The 14,631-nt window shown below is 48.1% G+C and overlaps 1 protein-coding gene across 2 annotated transcripts in view; it reads left to right on the top strand.

The window, feature by feature from the left end:
* Nucleotides 1–13,382, top strand: part of LOC8041104 (transcription factor Sp9) — a 180,621-nt gene extending 167,239 nt beyond the window's left edge. For both annotated transcript variants that reach the window (XM_040504260.2, XM_040219632.3), the window contains 2 exons: nt 6,391–6,703; nt 9,847–13,382. In XM_040504260.2, coding sequence (XP_040360194.1) covers nt 6,391–6,703; nt 9,847–10,898 — 1,365 coding nt within the window. In that variant the 3' untranslated portion in view covers nt 10,899–13,382. The remainder of the gene's footprint in view (nt 1–6,390; nt 6,704–9,846) is intronic.
* The last annotated feature ends 1,249 nt before the right edge of the window (nt 13,383–14,631 follow it).

Below are 14,631 nucleotides of genomic sequence, written 5' to 3'. Positions count from 1 at the left end.
TGATCAAAAACAAACAAACACGAAGTACGACTCAAAAAAAAAAAAAGAAAAACTGGACAGGTGAAGCGCACTTGGTCTGCCCAGTTTTTTTTTTTACTCGTCCTTATTTTCTTTTTCGGGGTGTTTTTATTCGAGGGGCTTAAATACTCTTTTCGTAAAAACTACGCGGGACTGGAATTCACCGCCATCCGGCTGTATACACTGTATACACAGTTTAACCTTTCACATTGTCAGTTGAGACAGTTTGCAAGAAACCTGATGTAATCTTTTATCGGTATACGATGGCGAAAAACCATTGGAAGTATTGCGTAATAGTAAATCAATAAAGAAAACGCTGTGCGGTAAAAAAAATCTGCGCAATATTTATTTCCGAGAAGCATTCGATAAGGGCTTGTTTTCCACAGATTGCCAAGTCATTAAAATAAATATAATAATGACGGCTTTCCTAACTGGTCAAAGCTACAACAAAAGCACGTGTCCAACGTAAGCCATTCTATTACGATCGACTAACGATGCTTCTTATAATAACTCGGAATAAACTCGACTTAACGATCGCGTAGCATCGACATAAACCGGCGCAATGTGTCCGAGTGTGCTAGCGCACACCTGCTCGGAGCACGTGGAGCGAAAGTTCGCGTTGCAGAACCCAGGATCCTGGGTTCAATCCCCCACCGCTGCCCGTTTCGATCTGGATGAGCACCGTACTGGCGTGCGGTCGTGTATCACTACTGCGTGATGCACGTTGAAAACCCCAGGCTAGCGGTTGTACTGCACTGGCCAGTTAAAACGGAGGTTCGGGCGAGTTGGTTGTTCATTGATAATCTACAGCTGAGTGACAAGTTGCTCGTGGAAGGCAGACTAACTTCAAAGCTGTATAAGCATACCCACAATATTTTCTTCTTATTTTTTAGAATGAATAGTTTACTTTTATAATATGTACATTTTCCGTGTGCGGCTGGTTGCCCCTCAAAGTGAATCGTGCAGTTAAAGGCCAAATAAGAGTCAACGTCGGCGTGTAAAGCCTGGTTCATTCACTGGCGTTTGACTGCACCCGGGTGTTCCGGTTTCTAAGCCTCTTGCTATTACTTCTTTCGGCAACGACAAAACAGTGGGTTATCGGTCGGCTGCAACCAACCAGCCTTAAGTCAACCAAATTTGTCTTTACGGAATCGCACAGGTGGGCAGCCTCGCTGGTTGTTGCCATCAGGTCCCCGTCGTACCGCCAATCGCACAAATAACTGTTCAATATAATTCCCTATGTAACTTCCATTTTAACGCCCGCTTCAGACGGGGCAATTTCTCTCAGAAACTTTATTTAAAATCTAGGGAGAGCTAGGGAACAACTCTCTAGCAACAATGATATTGCTGGGAAGGTTTCCCAGTCTGAAACGGGCGTAGCGAGAACGAAGAACTTTGTAGTTCAGTGTAACCCGCCTGCAAACGTAATGTAGCGCGGGCGACCACGGAAGGAATCGTTCGCAAGAGGAAGAAAGGTAAAGCTGCCGGGAGAGGAGGAAATAGAAAATAAGAGGGAAGGCAAAAGGGAAGAGAGGGAGCGCGCTGGGAGGGAAATGGAGGGGGAGGGGGGGGATCTGTAATTCAGCACTAAACAGCTGTGAGCTGACAGCCCGACTGAATGGAGCTCTCGCGCGCCCCGCAGAAATGGAGAAGGGAACCCAGGGAGGGGGTCCTCGTGGGGAGTGGGGAGAGCTCTTTCGAGGTTTTGTCCATTTACCGCCCGCTTTCGGAACGGCTGGTTTGAACCGGGCCGCCGCGCTTCTACGACGGAACGCCGAGCAACCCACCCGCGCGACGCTCTCTGCTCTCGAGCAGCCGTGAAAAATTTCGTCGAGCCCTACCGTGAAGCGAGTAGGGGGCTTGTGGCGGGACCCTCGGGGGGACAGCAGAAAAAAGAGGGGAGGGGGCTGAAGAAAGAAAAGAGTGAAATATTCGCGATGCCGCAGTGTGTGTGTGTTTGTGCGTGCGTGTGTGTGTGTTGTTGTGTAGTCGAGGCCAAAATGGAGGGCCGGCTGTCGTACGGCGTGAACTATGGTCTGGTGCGGACAGTTGTAGCTATCCGGGAGAGGGGGGGGGGGGGGACAGACAAGCTGCGGTTTTAGGCGCAGGGTTGGGTCCGCCGTGAAAACGCCCCCTGGCGTGGTTTTTTTTCGTCACGGCGCGCTTGGCTGGTTTGTGTGCGTGGCGCGGTTCGCGCACGCGGTGTGGCTACGGGGTGTTGGAACCCGGGGAGGGGGGGGGGGGGGGGGGGCACATCGTCCGGGACCTCCGAGTTATAAGGGTGATCGATTCGAGCGTTTTGCTGGGATTGTCGGCCGACGTCTTCTCTTTTGAGCGATGGCGCGATTGTTGAGGTTACGGCGACTGGACTTTTGTTTCGGAGTGTGACCTTTCGAGCGATCCGTGACGGCGTGACTTGTACAAGTCGTGACTCGAGAAGGGACAACTGTGTTTTGACGATTCGACGTTGCTTGGACTGGCTGCACTTTGAAAACGCCCGCGCGTCTATACTTTGTGGCATAACAGGCGGTGGGCCAATCACTGCGGTCTTCGGAAAGCCTCCGGCCAATGATGTCGTGCGAGAATCGGATGGCGGCGAAAGACGCGATCTGTTCATTTTCAATGAGGCAGCGAAGTGTCAAGCGTACTTTTCCTAACCAGATCGCATTTTCGATCCCAATTCGTTGTTTTCGAGGCGCGGTATTCGCTGGAAGCGATCGGTGGATAACAGTAATTTGATCCATCGCGTGCTTTACGAAAACGTAAGAAGCGTGCAGGCTTTTTTTTCATTTTTAAGGCATGACTTGCGTTCTGTGTGTAGTTCACGCTCACATTCCAAAGTGACAAGCATCGAGGACCAAAATGCCTCGGTGTTACGTAAGTTCGCTTTTTTTTTTTTCCGTGACCAACTGACGTTCGCGTACCAACTCGAATCTTTTAAATTTTATCGTCACGCCATCTACCTAGGTGCTGTGTTGCTCGCGTCACCGTGCACTGGCAGGCGCTTCAGATTGTTCCGTGTCTCATCAGCCCCAGGACGGCACATAACCGTGGGCACGAAGTTGGCGAGGTAACCTAACGCTTGGTAATGGATCCACCTGTGTCTGATGTCCATTCACATGAAATGCGCGCACCTATATAGCGTATATAACAACAATGACATCTACATTTTCTGCGCGGATGCAGACATTCGCTCGATGATACGGCAGGAATCGACAGACGTATACGTCTGCCGATTCCTGCTCTTTTTGCTACCGTCACCGATAACTTAGCAAACGCAGGGTGCTTCGAGTGCCGGCCGTCTCATGGCACTTCAGTCAGCAGAATTGTGGGATTAGCCGACGGGAAAGTCGAAAAAGGAATCGTGAAGCAAGAAACGTGAACACAATAAACCAAGCCCTGCATTTTTTAGCCTGTCGGTGGGTGCAATTCTCCCTTTGAGCCCCTCGGCAGTTAATGCCGTGTTTTATTACGTGGAAGCCGGACGCTATAAAATACGCGCCGTCATTCGTATCACGACGCTGTCACTGCGTAGCTATGTAGCATTCCCTCTGTGAAAGCGTCTCTATCCTCGGCTAACCTTTCCCTTCGTAGCAAAATATCTGGCCCATGTTTGTTTCGCCAAATGTATCGCTCTATGCCGACAGTTCACCAAGCACTGTTTAAAAAAAAAAAAAAACATCTTAGGTATCCTCGCGCCCCAATCATCGACCAAAAGTGAGAATTTCCCATTGCAGCTTTTAATGCCTCCTCCTTGTTATCTCAAACCTCCGTTGGTTGGAATCGCCTTCCCGCAGCCATAGTTTCAATTACTAACACCGCGGGTTTTAAAATTGCAATTACTAATTTCTTAAATGATGTTTCGTAGTAATTTGGTATCTTTGCTGTTTTTATTTGATTTTTATGTTTATGTTACAGCGCCCACTTTCCTCTGGAATGCCTTCGGGCCATGACAGAAAAATACACGAAATGAAATTATGTCACGACTCCTGCATACATATCGACGATAGCGACGTCAAATTTTACCTGCGTTCATATAGTTTCAAAGCGTGTCGTAGACATGTTATTTTCGTCTCGACAAAAGCTTCAACTCCTCGATTCTAGTGAACACTCCTCGCGAACATATACAGGATCACGAGGTTCCTCCGACGAGTTCTTGTCGGTGATCTTCGCCACGACCATGTCCAAGTGCCTGTCGTTATACCCAGTTTCAGCATAACTAGTCCAAAGTCGAAAGCTACAGCTGCGTGAGCTCATTGGAAGGACGGTGGAAAACACGCGAGAGCTCACCACAGGTAAAGTGCGCTCACCAAAGGTATACATTCTTTGCGCCTGGCATCGAAGCTCCGTCTGGTTTGTCGGGTTCACAGCTTTATGCCCTCTTCCTACTGTGCCTAGGGGTCAGTGTTGTACGGAACGGCGTTCCAAGGAATGGCGTTCCTGGAACGCGTTCCTTTTAGCAGGAACGAAGGAACGCCGCCATTCCATTTTTCATCGGTGGAACTGGAACGGAGCTCGTTACATTTTTACGGGAACAGAAAAAGGAACGGCGTTCCTTTTTCTCGTCCTGTGGGGTACTTTGTATTCTATTTCTAAGAGGGAACTTCTAAAGAAATGAAAACAATATCTTTATGAAGAGCAGAATCTCGATGACGTTTTGGTTACTTATCTTAGGGTTTAATTTGTGTGGCCCTCGCTTGGTAACAGCCGGGTGCAGGATAACTAGTGGATATCAATCCTTTTTTCAGTGCCCGAGAGGTACAATAAGCAAAACTTTTAATCGAAGGAAAAGACACAGAAAGAGGGACGTTTCAAACTTAGCTACTTCCTTTGTTTCCACTAATCCTCATACACCCAGAAATCTAAGGCCGACTACAGCTATCACTAAACATCCACAAAGTGACCTACAGTTACAACAAAATAGCAGGTTACCAGACATCGAACGCACGCTTGTATCCCGAATATTGGTCGCTTAAAATGAACACAAAAATTAACCTTTATTCCTTCTCCCCTCGTCCCCCATCTTCAAACTGAACAACGAATCCTAGCTTCACGAAGAAGGACTTGCAACTTTCAAGGCTGATCTTCCAAAAGCCCTGCCCTCTTCTTCACTTGCTCGTTTTGCGGAGAGCAACATAGAGAAGCAACTGTTGTTGAGTTCGAACTAGCGACTTTGTTAGATTTAAACGTGCGAGTTTGCTGTAAAAGACCGCGTGCATTGTGGGGTAACAGTACAATTGGCTCGTCTGAATAGCCCACCACAAACGTGAATATGGTTAAAAGATTAGATTTTTAAAGGTGAATATATCAACCAATGAAACCCTGCTTCCGCTTTTCCTCTTCTTGTGCCCTTCCATCATGGCATTCAAATCGGTATGTTCTTATTTAATGGATAGATAAAAAAAATCTTTCCTCGATTTAATTATATATGGCAATCAGCAAAATGCATATGTAACGTAAATGTGACGAAACGTTCCATTTTTAACTGTAACGGGAACGAGTTCCTTTTTCTGATATGGAACTTGTAACGGGAACGCGTTCCAAAAATCAGAAGGAACGAGGAACGATTTTCTGTTCCCCTTTTTGAGGAACGTGTTCAACACTTCTATGGGTATATAGAGTTGGGCAACGTTATAGTCACCGAATTCGTGGACTTTGTTTTAATGGTTATGGGAGCTTATGTTATAATCAGTAGGAAACTTGCACTGCGTTGTTTGTTGCTGTTCTTGTATGGCCTCAGCCTCGTTGCTTTTCTGCCTACGGACTGCTGATTTGTTTGTCTTCTTTTTGTTACTTTTCTGTTATTATATATTTGTGGTTCTTCTCATCCAGCTTGAATTACTTTGGTCAGAAGTATCAAATAAATAAATAAATAAAGATATATATTAATGATTGCAACACGCGCATCGTGGTGTGAGCAAATGCGTGCCTTGTTTGAAAATAAAAAGCGGTTTTTAGATAGCCCTTTTTTCTAAAAAGTAGCCTTATGTTTGTTTGGCGAAAAATAAGTAAAATATGGGGCTAGCTTGAACAGAACCTTTTAGAAGTTCTTAACGCTGTATTTCCTACGTCATCCACGAGAGGACGGCGCTGGACGCTGATTGGCCGCGAGTGCTGCGTCAATATTTGCTGGTGCCCTTCTTTTGAAGCCGAGTCCCATCTGAAAGCAGACCAACTCTCTGCCTGCCTCTAGTATATGACGTAGAGCAGTTAGCTAATAAGGCCGACGTTGTAAAGTCGACCTTGTTGGCTAGAGGGTCTTGGTTTCGCACTGAACCGAGTGAGCGCATGCATGAAGCTTAGTTCCGGAACTTTTTACGGCGAGTATAGTGTGTCGACACCGGGTGTTCACGTGTGTCCCTCTGCCCGCAGGAGCATCCGCGGCTGGGCGGCACGCCGCTGGCCATGCTGGCAGCGCAGTGTAACAAGCTGGCCAGCAAGAGTCCGCCTCCTCTGGCAGACGCCGCCGTGGGCAAGGGCTTCCACCCGTGGAAGAAGGCGTCGTCCTCGTCCCAGCCGCCCCACCAGCAGCAGGGCAACTCGTCCTCTTCGTCGGCCAGCAGTCCGCCCCCGCCCGTGCCGGTGTCGTCGTCCGGGGGACTCGGGCCGCAGTCGGGACACCCGTCCCAGCACCCTAGGCTGGGACACTCGGGACCCTACCAGCACAACCACCAGCGGTCGCCCGGTGAGGACCGCAGTCTTGTACAGCGGAGCTGTTATGAGGGCTAGTTTCCCCAGGATCGTGTCCGGTACCAAACAGATGTCGACACCCGTGGTCGACACAACAGTTTGGTTGCCGCCGTCGCTCATAGATGGCGGTAGCTGTCCAGAGTGTTGTTTGCCGGTTGTCTGCTTGCCGCCGTCGCTCATAGATCCCGGCAACCTTTCCAGCCTCGGCAACCAGACAACTGGTTCCTGCCGTCGCTCATAGATGGCGGTAACATTTCTTCGGAGTAGGCTGGGACACGACATACGTGACCACCCGTTTCAAAGGGGATAGCCACAAGCATCATCATCATCATCATCAGTAAGAAGAGCGGGAACGGAACGAGCGGCGATGTGCGCCGCAGCGCGAATGGTTCCGCAACCGGCGCGAGGCCGCTATCGCCTCAAGTTCCACTGCGTGGAGCGCTTCAGATTCCCTTGCAAGAGAAGAGCAGATCGCTCGCCTGGAAAGCCACCGCCGAGAACAGAAGCTACAGCTCCGCTGCTCTTCCTTCTTCACCAGAATTGAAAAGCTGAAAGTTTTTTTTTTTTGTTTTTTGCGGCCCTGACGTCACGCCGTTTCGGTGGCGCTACTGTGGCCACAGCTCATGCGCAAACGCTGCGTGTCGCGCGAATCTGGTTTCTGCGCACGCGCGTGCTGCCCCCACCTGGTGCGCACAAGCGAAGGCTTGCTCATAAACGGCCCGCTGGCCTGTAGACACGAGCTGCGGACACACTGCATGCGAGTGCATCATACAAAAACCGTCTGCTGACGAACTTCGAAACACACGTATGTCTTTTGTATGATGTTCGCGCAGTGAGACTGGATTACAGAAACACGGAGCGTGGATTTATGAAGTTCACGTTTCCTGAGCTTTGAGTCGTTCTTCGGCGATCTCCCGTTCGAGTGATATATATATATATATATATAATATACACAGATGCAATATGCCGGGTGTTTTATTTCAATTCGACCAGATTATTACAAACTATTCGTAAAACATGCACTAATAAGGTTTGTGCAGGTCAGTTATACAGCCAGGGGACTTTATGTGGGTGGTAATCTTTGCAATAAGTCGGCTAATTAACTAAATTCTTTAATTAACTTTTTACTTTGTAAAAATAATCATATGGTCATAATTGGAAACATGCCGAGCGTAATCGAAAACCACTAAATCAACTCTTTTCAGAACGACTAGAAAGAAGCTCGTGGGAAACTCGGGGACGCACCAAAGTTACCACTCGACCAGCAGTCGGAAAAGTAGCAGTGGCGGAACACAGTGATAATCTTATTAGCGGAAAACAAACAGCGCAAGGACAAGGAGTAGAAGGCGGTAGACACACACAGCGCTGACTTACAACTGAGCTTTATTGGCACTGACAACCTGTATAAATACACAATTTGCCCTGCCCAAAAGCCAAGAAAAGAAACACAAGAGGAGGACTACACGTGTTCCTAGAGTCATCTGCAGGCGCCGTTGCTCTCCGATCTGAGTAGAAAAATACACTCCTTTTCCGTCAAGGCAAGTGACGGGGCACAAACACACTCAGAGCCCGATTGTCCAATGGCGCGGGCTTCTATAATCTCACGTGTCAGTTTATCTTTTTGTTTACTGATGACCGTGCATCGTTCAAAAACCGGAGTACATCCGCAATCGCGGCAATGCACCCCAAGGTGCCCCGACACAACCTGAGACACATTATATCGATGCTCTCTTAAACGCTCATTAAGACAACGTCCCGTCTGCCCTATGTATCTCCGGCCACAGGACAGGGGAATAGAGTAGACAACACCCGCAACGCATGTAACATGCGTTGCGGGTGTTGTCTACTCTATTCCCCTGTCCTGTGGCCGGAGATACATAGGGCAGACGGGACGTTGTCTTAATGAGCGTTTAAGAGAGCATCGATATAATGTGTCTCAGGTTGTGTCGGGGCACCTTGGGGTGCATTGCCGCGATTGCGGATGTACTCCGGTTTTTGAACGATGCACGGTCATCAGTAAACAAAAAGATAAACTGACACGTGAGATTATAGAAGCCCGCGCCATTGGACAATCGGGCTCTGAGTGTGTTTGTGCCCCGTCACTTGCCTTGACGGAAAAGGAGTGTATTTTTCTACTCAGATCGGAGAGCAACGGCGCCTGCAGATGACTCTAGGAACACGTGTAGTCCTCCTCTTGTGTTTCTTTTCTTGGCTTTTGGGCAGGGCAAATTGTGTATTTATACAGGTTGTCAGTGCCAATAAAGCTCAGTTGTAAGTCAGCGCTGTGTGTGTCTACCGCCTTCTACTCTGTCCTTGTCCTTGCGCTGTTTGTTTTCCGCTAATATGAATGACCAACTAGCCCAATCGTCAACACTAGTGATAATCTAATCATCCTCGTTTTGCTACTGCTAGCTTTGCGCCTGCTGAGCGAGTGATAATTTTGGGGCTCCTCAAACTTTTCCACGAGGTTCAAGTCGTTCTAAAAAAAGTTGATCTAGTGGTATTTGATGATGCTCAGTAACCTTCTAGTTGGAACTATGTCTATTTTTACTAATTAAAATGTTAATAACGATTTTTAGTTCCTTATCCGTCACACATGGTGTATGTAAATACTCATGTTGTCTTCTATGGTACTGTAAGAACCTAAATAAAATAATTTAGATCAATCGCCAAGGGTTCTCTAACTTCCATGTCCCAGTGCAGACAGATATTAAAGGGTGAACGCACAGAAAGAGAAATTTTCCTAAGAAATAAGGGCAAGGATCAACATTGGTGAGACAGTTGTGAGACTATTTTCCAATAACTTATTCAGCGTTCAGCAATGCAAAAGCTAAGGTTATTGTAGGCTTGTTTTGCATTTTTAGTCAGACCAGTTGCGAAAGAGAATGTCCTCTGACGGTCAGCTGCAGGGTCTTTCGGTAGGTGATGTCAAGAGCAGCAAGAACCCACTAGCTACGAGCGTTGCTGCTCGAAGTTAGATTTGAGGCCAGGTTGTTGCTGTTGCAAATTATTCCAGTTTTGAGTGAGCGTGCCTGCATCTCTTGACCACCAAGCTTGGTTCGAAGGCTTCGAACTGCGTGCTAACATGAACAGTCAAGACGGAACATTGACTAATCTTTTCTTGCACGCCGTCTTCAGGCTCTGCGGCGTCCACGACGACCGCCCCGTGCAGCTACCCGTCCGAGTCGCTGTTCTACCCGGGCGTCTCGTCGGCGTCCTCGGCGGCGTCCAGCGGCGAGTCCCTCCTGGCCAAGGTCGAGCCCCTGGGCCGGATGTACTCCCACGCGTACTGCGAGAACTGGCCCTTCCCGGGCGCGGCCCACATCAAGCCCGAGGTGCCCGCGAACGCGTTCAACTCGACCCCCTGGTGGGAGGTTGGCGCGGCGACGGGGGGCTCTTGGCTGGACGTGTCCGCTGCGGCCGCGGGCCACTCGCAGCTGCCCAACGCGTACGGTGCGGGCACCGACTACGGCCTCGGCTCGGGCCTGACCGGCGGGCCGCTGCTGGGCTCGTCCCCGCTGCTCCAGGACACGTACAAGTCGATGCTTCCGGGGCAGGGGGCCCCCGGGGTGGGGTCGCCGTTCTCGCTGGCGCAGCCGGCGCTGCCGCAGGTCGCCGCCTCGTCGCCGCGCTCGCAGCGGAGGTACACGGGCCGCGCGACCTGCGACTGCCCCGACTGCCAAGAGGCCGAGCGGCTCGGACCGGCCGGGGCCCACCTGCGCAAGAAGAACATCCACTCGTGCCACATCCCGGGCTGCGGGAAGGTGTACGGCAAGACGTCGCACCTCAAGGCCCACCTGCGCTGGCACACGGGCGAGCGGCCTTTTGTCTGCAACTGGCTCTTCTGCGGCAAGCGGTTCACCCGGTCGGACGAGCTGCAGCGGCACCTCCGCACGCACACGGGCGAGAAGCGGTTCGCCTGCCCCGTCTGCAACAAGCGGTTCATGCGCTCCGACCACCTCAGCAAGCACGTCAAGACGCACAACGGCGGCGGCTCGGGAGGCGACAAGAAGGGCAGCTCCTCGGGAAGCTGCTCCGATTCGGACAACTCCCAGAGCGAGGCGCTCACGGGCCCCAGGCTGGGCGCCCCGGGGCAACCCGGGGTCGCCCTCGGGGCGCACGTGCCGCTCGGCGTCATCGGCATCGGCGTCCCCCCGCACGGGGAGGGTCCGGTCCATCGGCACAAGTGACCTCCTTGCCGTCGATGACTTGGTCGGCGGGCGTTCCGCCGGAGGATTCCGGGCGGCGCGCCGCCGGCGTCGCCGCTGCTGCTGAGGAACACGTCGGTGCGCTTCGGAACGTTCGGGCAGCTGCGGATGCAGGGAGGATAGTCTCCGATGAAGGGCCGAGCGGCCCGGGGGTCAGCGCTCTCTCGAAACTCTCTGTCTGGCACGCTCTCGGGGTCGGGCTTGCGGCAAGCGACGCCTTCTCAGACCGCAGTCGATGATTAGTCCTGTACGCGAGGAGGAATCAGAACGTAGTACGGATCGGGCTGAAGCTCACGCAGGCTGAAACTTCAGGACGCTTGAAAATCAGATAGCGTAAACCCTAAGCAGGCGACGACACGTTTTCCTTAAAATTCAAATTTCTTCTTCACATAACGTGACCCTGAAACGAGGCTTTTGCACAATTTTTTAGCTTTTTATTTGTGTTTTTGTTCTTAGAGTCATACGCATTACTGTAGGCGAATCGGATGTGGCAGGAGCAAGTATTTCGTACTGAGGTATGTGACGTACTTTCGCTGATTAATTCCATCGATTAAAAGGTTTTATTTAGGCAGAAAACAGTGGCTTAGGAATTCATGTTCAGTTCGTACGTCCATTAAAAACAAAGTGATTTCGTTTCATGCAAGATAATTTAACTCGGCCTTAAGAAAAATCGTCAGTCAATATTTTCTTTTTTTAGTTTTCTCAGTTTACACAAATAGAAATATTTGTAAACACTTCAAGCGCGTTTTTTTTTTTTTCGAGATGCCTAAAATAATTTTATTTTGCGTCCAGCGTCCAGGATGGTACATGATTGTGTGGAAGGCACCGAAGTTATTAGATCATCTATATTTTTTCAGGCCAATGTCAATATGTCTGCCTGGCAAGTTTTGAAGATGCGACTATGTAGGGTTCTGCCGTCTCAGGGAAATTCTTTCAGAACACGACAGATCATGGTATGCTAAGCCGTGAAGACTAGAAAATAAATTTAAGCCAACGAGAACCTCGCTTTTATTATAACGGTTTCATCTAAATTTAGAGTTTTCCTAAAGAATGACATCTAAACTTGTTTTGCTCGGATATTCCAAGAGGCCGATACGGGTTTTCAGATTTCATATTAGCACACCAAAATTTTCATCTTTTAGATTTTAGACAATCTGGATTTCGGCGTTTAACGAACACGAGTCTGTGTAGTAGGGCTGGTGATACGGTCGGTAACTCATAATTAAATGATGCCCGGTTTACGCCGTAAACCGTCCGCTTTGCGCCGTTACACGAAGTCATTAAATTGTCCTTATTTGATAGACAAAGCTCTGCGGTAGCCAAGTCTACCCAATCGATCAGCTGTCGGGTGGTCTGAGAACGGTCCAGATCTTCAAATCTCTAAAACAACGGTGAAGCCCGACCCCCCTTTTCCCTCACGGCGCGAAAGCTTCAGGGTGGCTCGCCTCTCAATGTTGCCATACTCTTTCAAGCTGACTCTGACTCCGTGTGTGCCTGAGGACTGTTGTGACTGCTGGCAACACTGTGCGTGTATGTGTGCTGTGTGAAGCGCGCGACGAAGACTTTTTTTTTGCCCGACGACAACTGAGGTTTTTGTGACCACTGTGTTGTTTGTTGGCATGTGTGCGCGCGACCTTAGTTTTTGTTTTCATGAGTCCACCTTTGTTTTCAAGTATCGCGCGAATTTTCGCGCGGGCCATGTTTTTTTTGTATTTTCTTCGAGTGTTATTATTATTTTAGTTATTGTAATTATTATGTTGCTGTTTTATCTTATTTTTAGGGGAAAACACGAACGATTAAGGTACTACGCGATGTCGTAGCGCAAGCTACAATAAAAAACATAAAAAGAAACGACGTAGTCTTTGAGAAACAAGTTCTGCCGCGGGTGCGTTTTTTAACAATGTTGTTTTGGCTTTAGTTTTTATTTTTTGAATCTGACATTTCGCGAACATTGTTGTAAATAGTGAGCCACAAAGAGGGAGATACTTGTGAAATTATGTAAATTTCAGCTCGTCCCTGAGTGTGTGGATGTGCGTGCGTATGTGCATTGTGTATTATGTGCCCAAAATCATCGCGACAAAATTTGTTTTTCGTGAGAATAAACGCGAACTCATGTTTTACAATACTCAATTCTAATGGCAATTATCTTGGAGAACATGAATAGAATTTAGCTTTCAAACTACAAATTTTCGAAAAAAGCAAACTTTGTCCTATCGGTTACTATTTTAGTAAGATGTTTGTTCGATGAAATCTGGTCATTCTGTTTATTTTTTTTTATGGAAATGTCAACTTGATCGTGCGTACTCACTAAATGTCGTGTCTTCTAAATCACTCGCAGAATTTGAGTTGTTGTTGATGTTATTTTTCTCCTCGCAAGTGTAATAATGCTAAGGATTGATGACAAACTCTAGTAATAATGACCAATGACAATAAAAAAAAGAGGAACTTGTTCGTACAGAACGTACATCCAAGGTGTAGTCATTTGTTTATTGATGTCGAAAACAACGAAAGCCGCCACACTCATCCTAAGAGCGATGCACTTGAACGGCTGCTAAATAAACTTGCGTCCCATAGCTCATTAACTACTCATTAATGCACTACCTGATTAAGGCTTTCTTTCTTTATAACGGCCGCTGAATAGAGTCCGAGACAGTGTTGGGAAGCGATACCATGGCCAACTTTCTGGAAAATTCTGTGGAATATAAAGTTTTCAAGGAAATATCAAAATTCTAATTGATTTGAGTTCTATGATATCGAGGCGATTGCAGTCCTCCGGAATATTACGATCTTTTATCAAGAAAGGCAGAAATTGAAAATTTTGTGCAGGCAACATAAAGAATTCAATAAAAAAAAATGGCAGTGGCGTGGAATATTAGTTATAGACGCCCAAAAGTTTGATCACTGCTTATTAATATTTTAGGACTGTCGTCTAAAATATTTCCGGGGAATTTTGCGATGTTTTGTGTTGCTCAGATGAAAATATAATTTTAGTGCATTTAGCAGAGAAGTGCTGAGCTTAGATCTTCAAGAATGTTGGGGATGACCATTACAAACGCGTAGGAGCTGTGATGACATATTTTCAACATGCATAACAGAAAATGTGCTTTAGATAGACCAATGTTTGCTCTGTACCATGGGCGCTGCCATGTTTGTTTATTCTGATGCCATTACAGAGTTAGGGAAAGCTGCGCTTTTTGCAAGACTCCGTTTTTTTTTTTCTTTTTAGAAACCTATGCACATATCGCAGTGCAAGAACGCAGGAAATTCATAGTCAGAAAGCACAAAGAACAACACGGATGCTAAGAGTGATGCAAAAAGCCGAAAAACTTCCTTTATGCGCAGCCCTTCTCCCAAGTTCTCACAAGTGCCTGCGCTTGAGATTATTAATTCCCAATTTTTATTGTTGGGACCATAGAATTTCGGACACCGGTGTTTAGCGACCTCGAAGACCCTTTAAAGGAGATTCTTTTGAGAAACCGAACGCAAACGAAAACCAACATACAGACAACTCTCTAGGTGATTGGCTCACCACTGTCGGTTGCCATGGGGATCGCCATTTTGGACCCTTTCGAAGCTTCGAGAGGGTCGTTAAGACCAGACACACCAAGATCCCTACGAAACATCATCGCACTGAAAGCGTTCCTCGGCCAATATGAGCGTGTTTGGCACTGTGCATTCAATAAACTTATCACTCATGCTTATTTTCCCAGATCTC

Source organism: Ixodes scapularis, unplaced genomic scaffold (assembly GCF_016920785.2).
Source record: "Ixodes scapularis isolate PalLabHiFi unplaced genomic scaffold, ASM1692078v2 PGA_scaffold11__112_contigs__length_91849675, whole genome shotgun sequence".
NCBI lineage: Eukaryota > Metazoa > Arthropoda > Arachnida > Ixodida > Ixodidae > Ixodes > Ixodes scapularis.
Note: the sequence above shows the minus strand (reverse complement) of the source record. Positions and strands in the feature narration are given on the sequence as shown.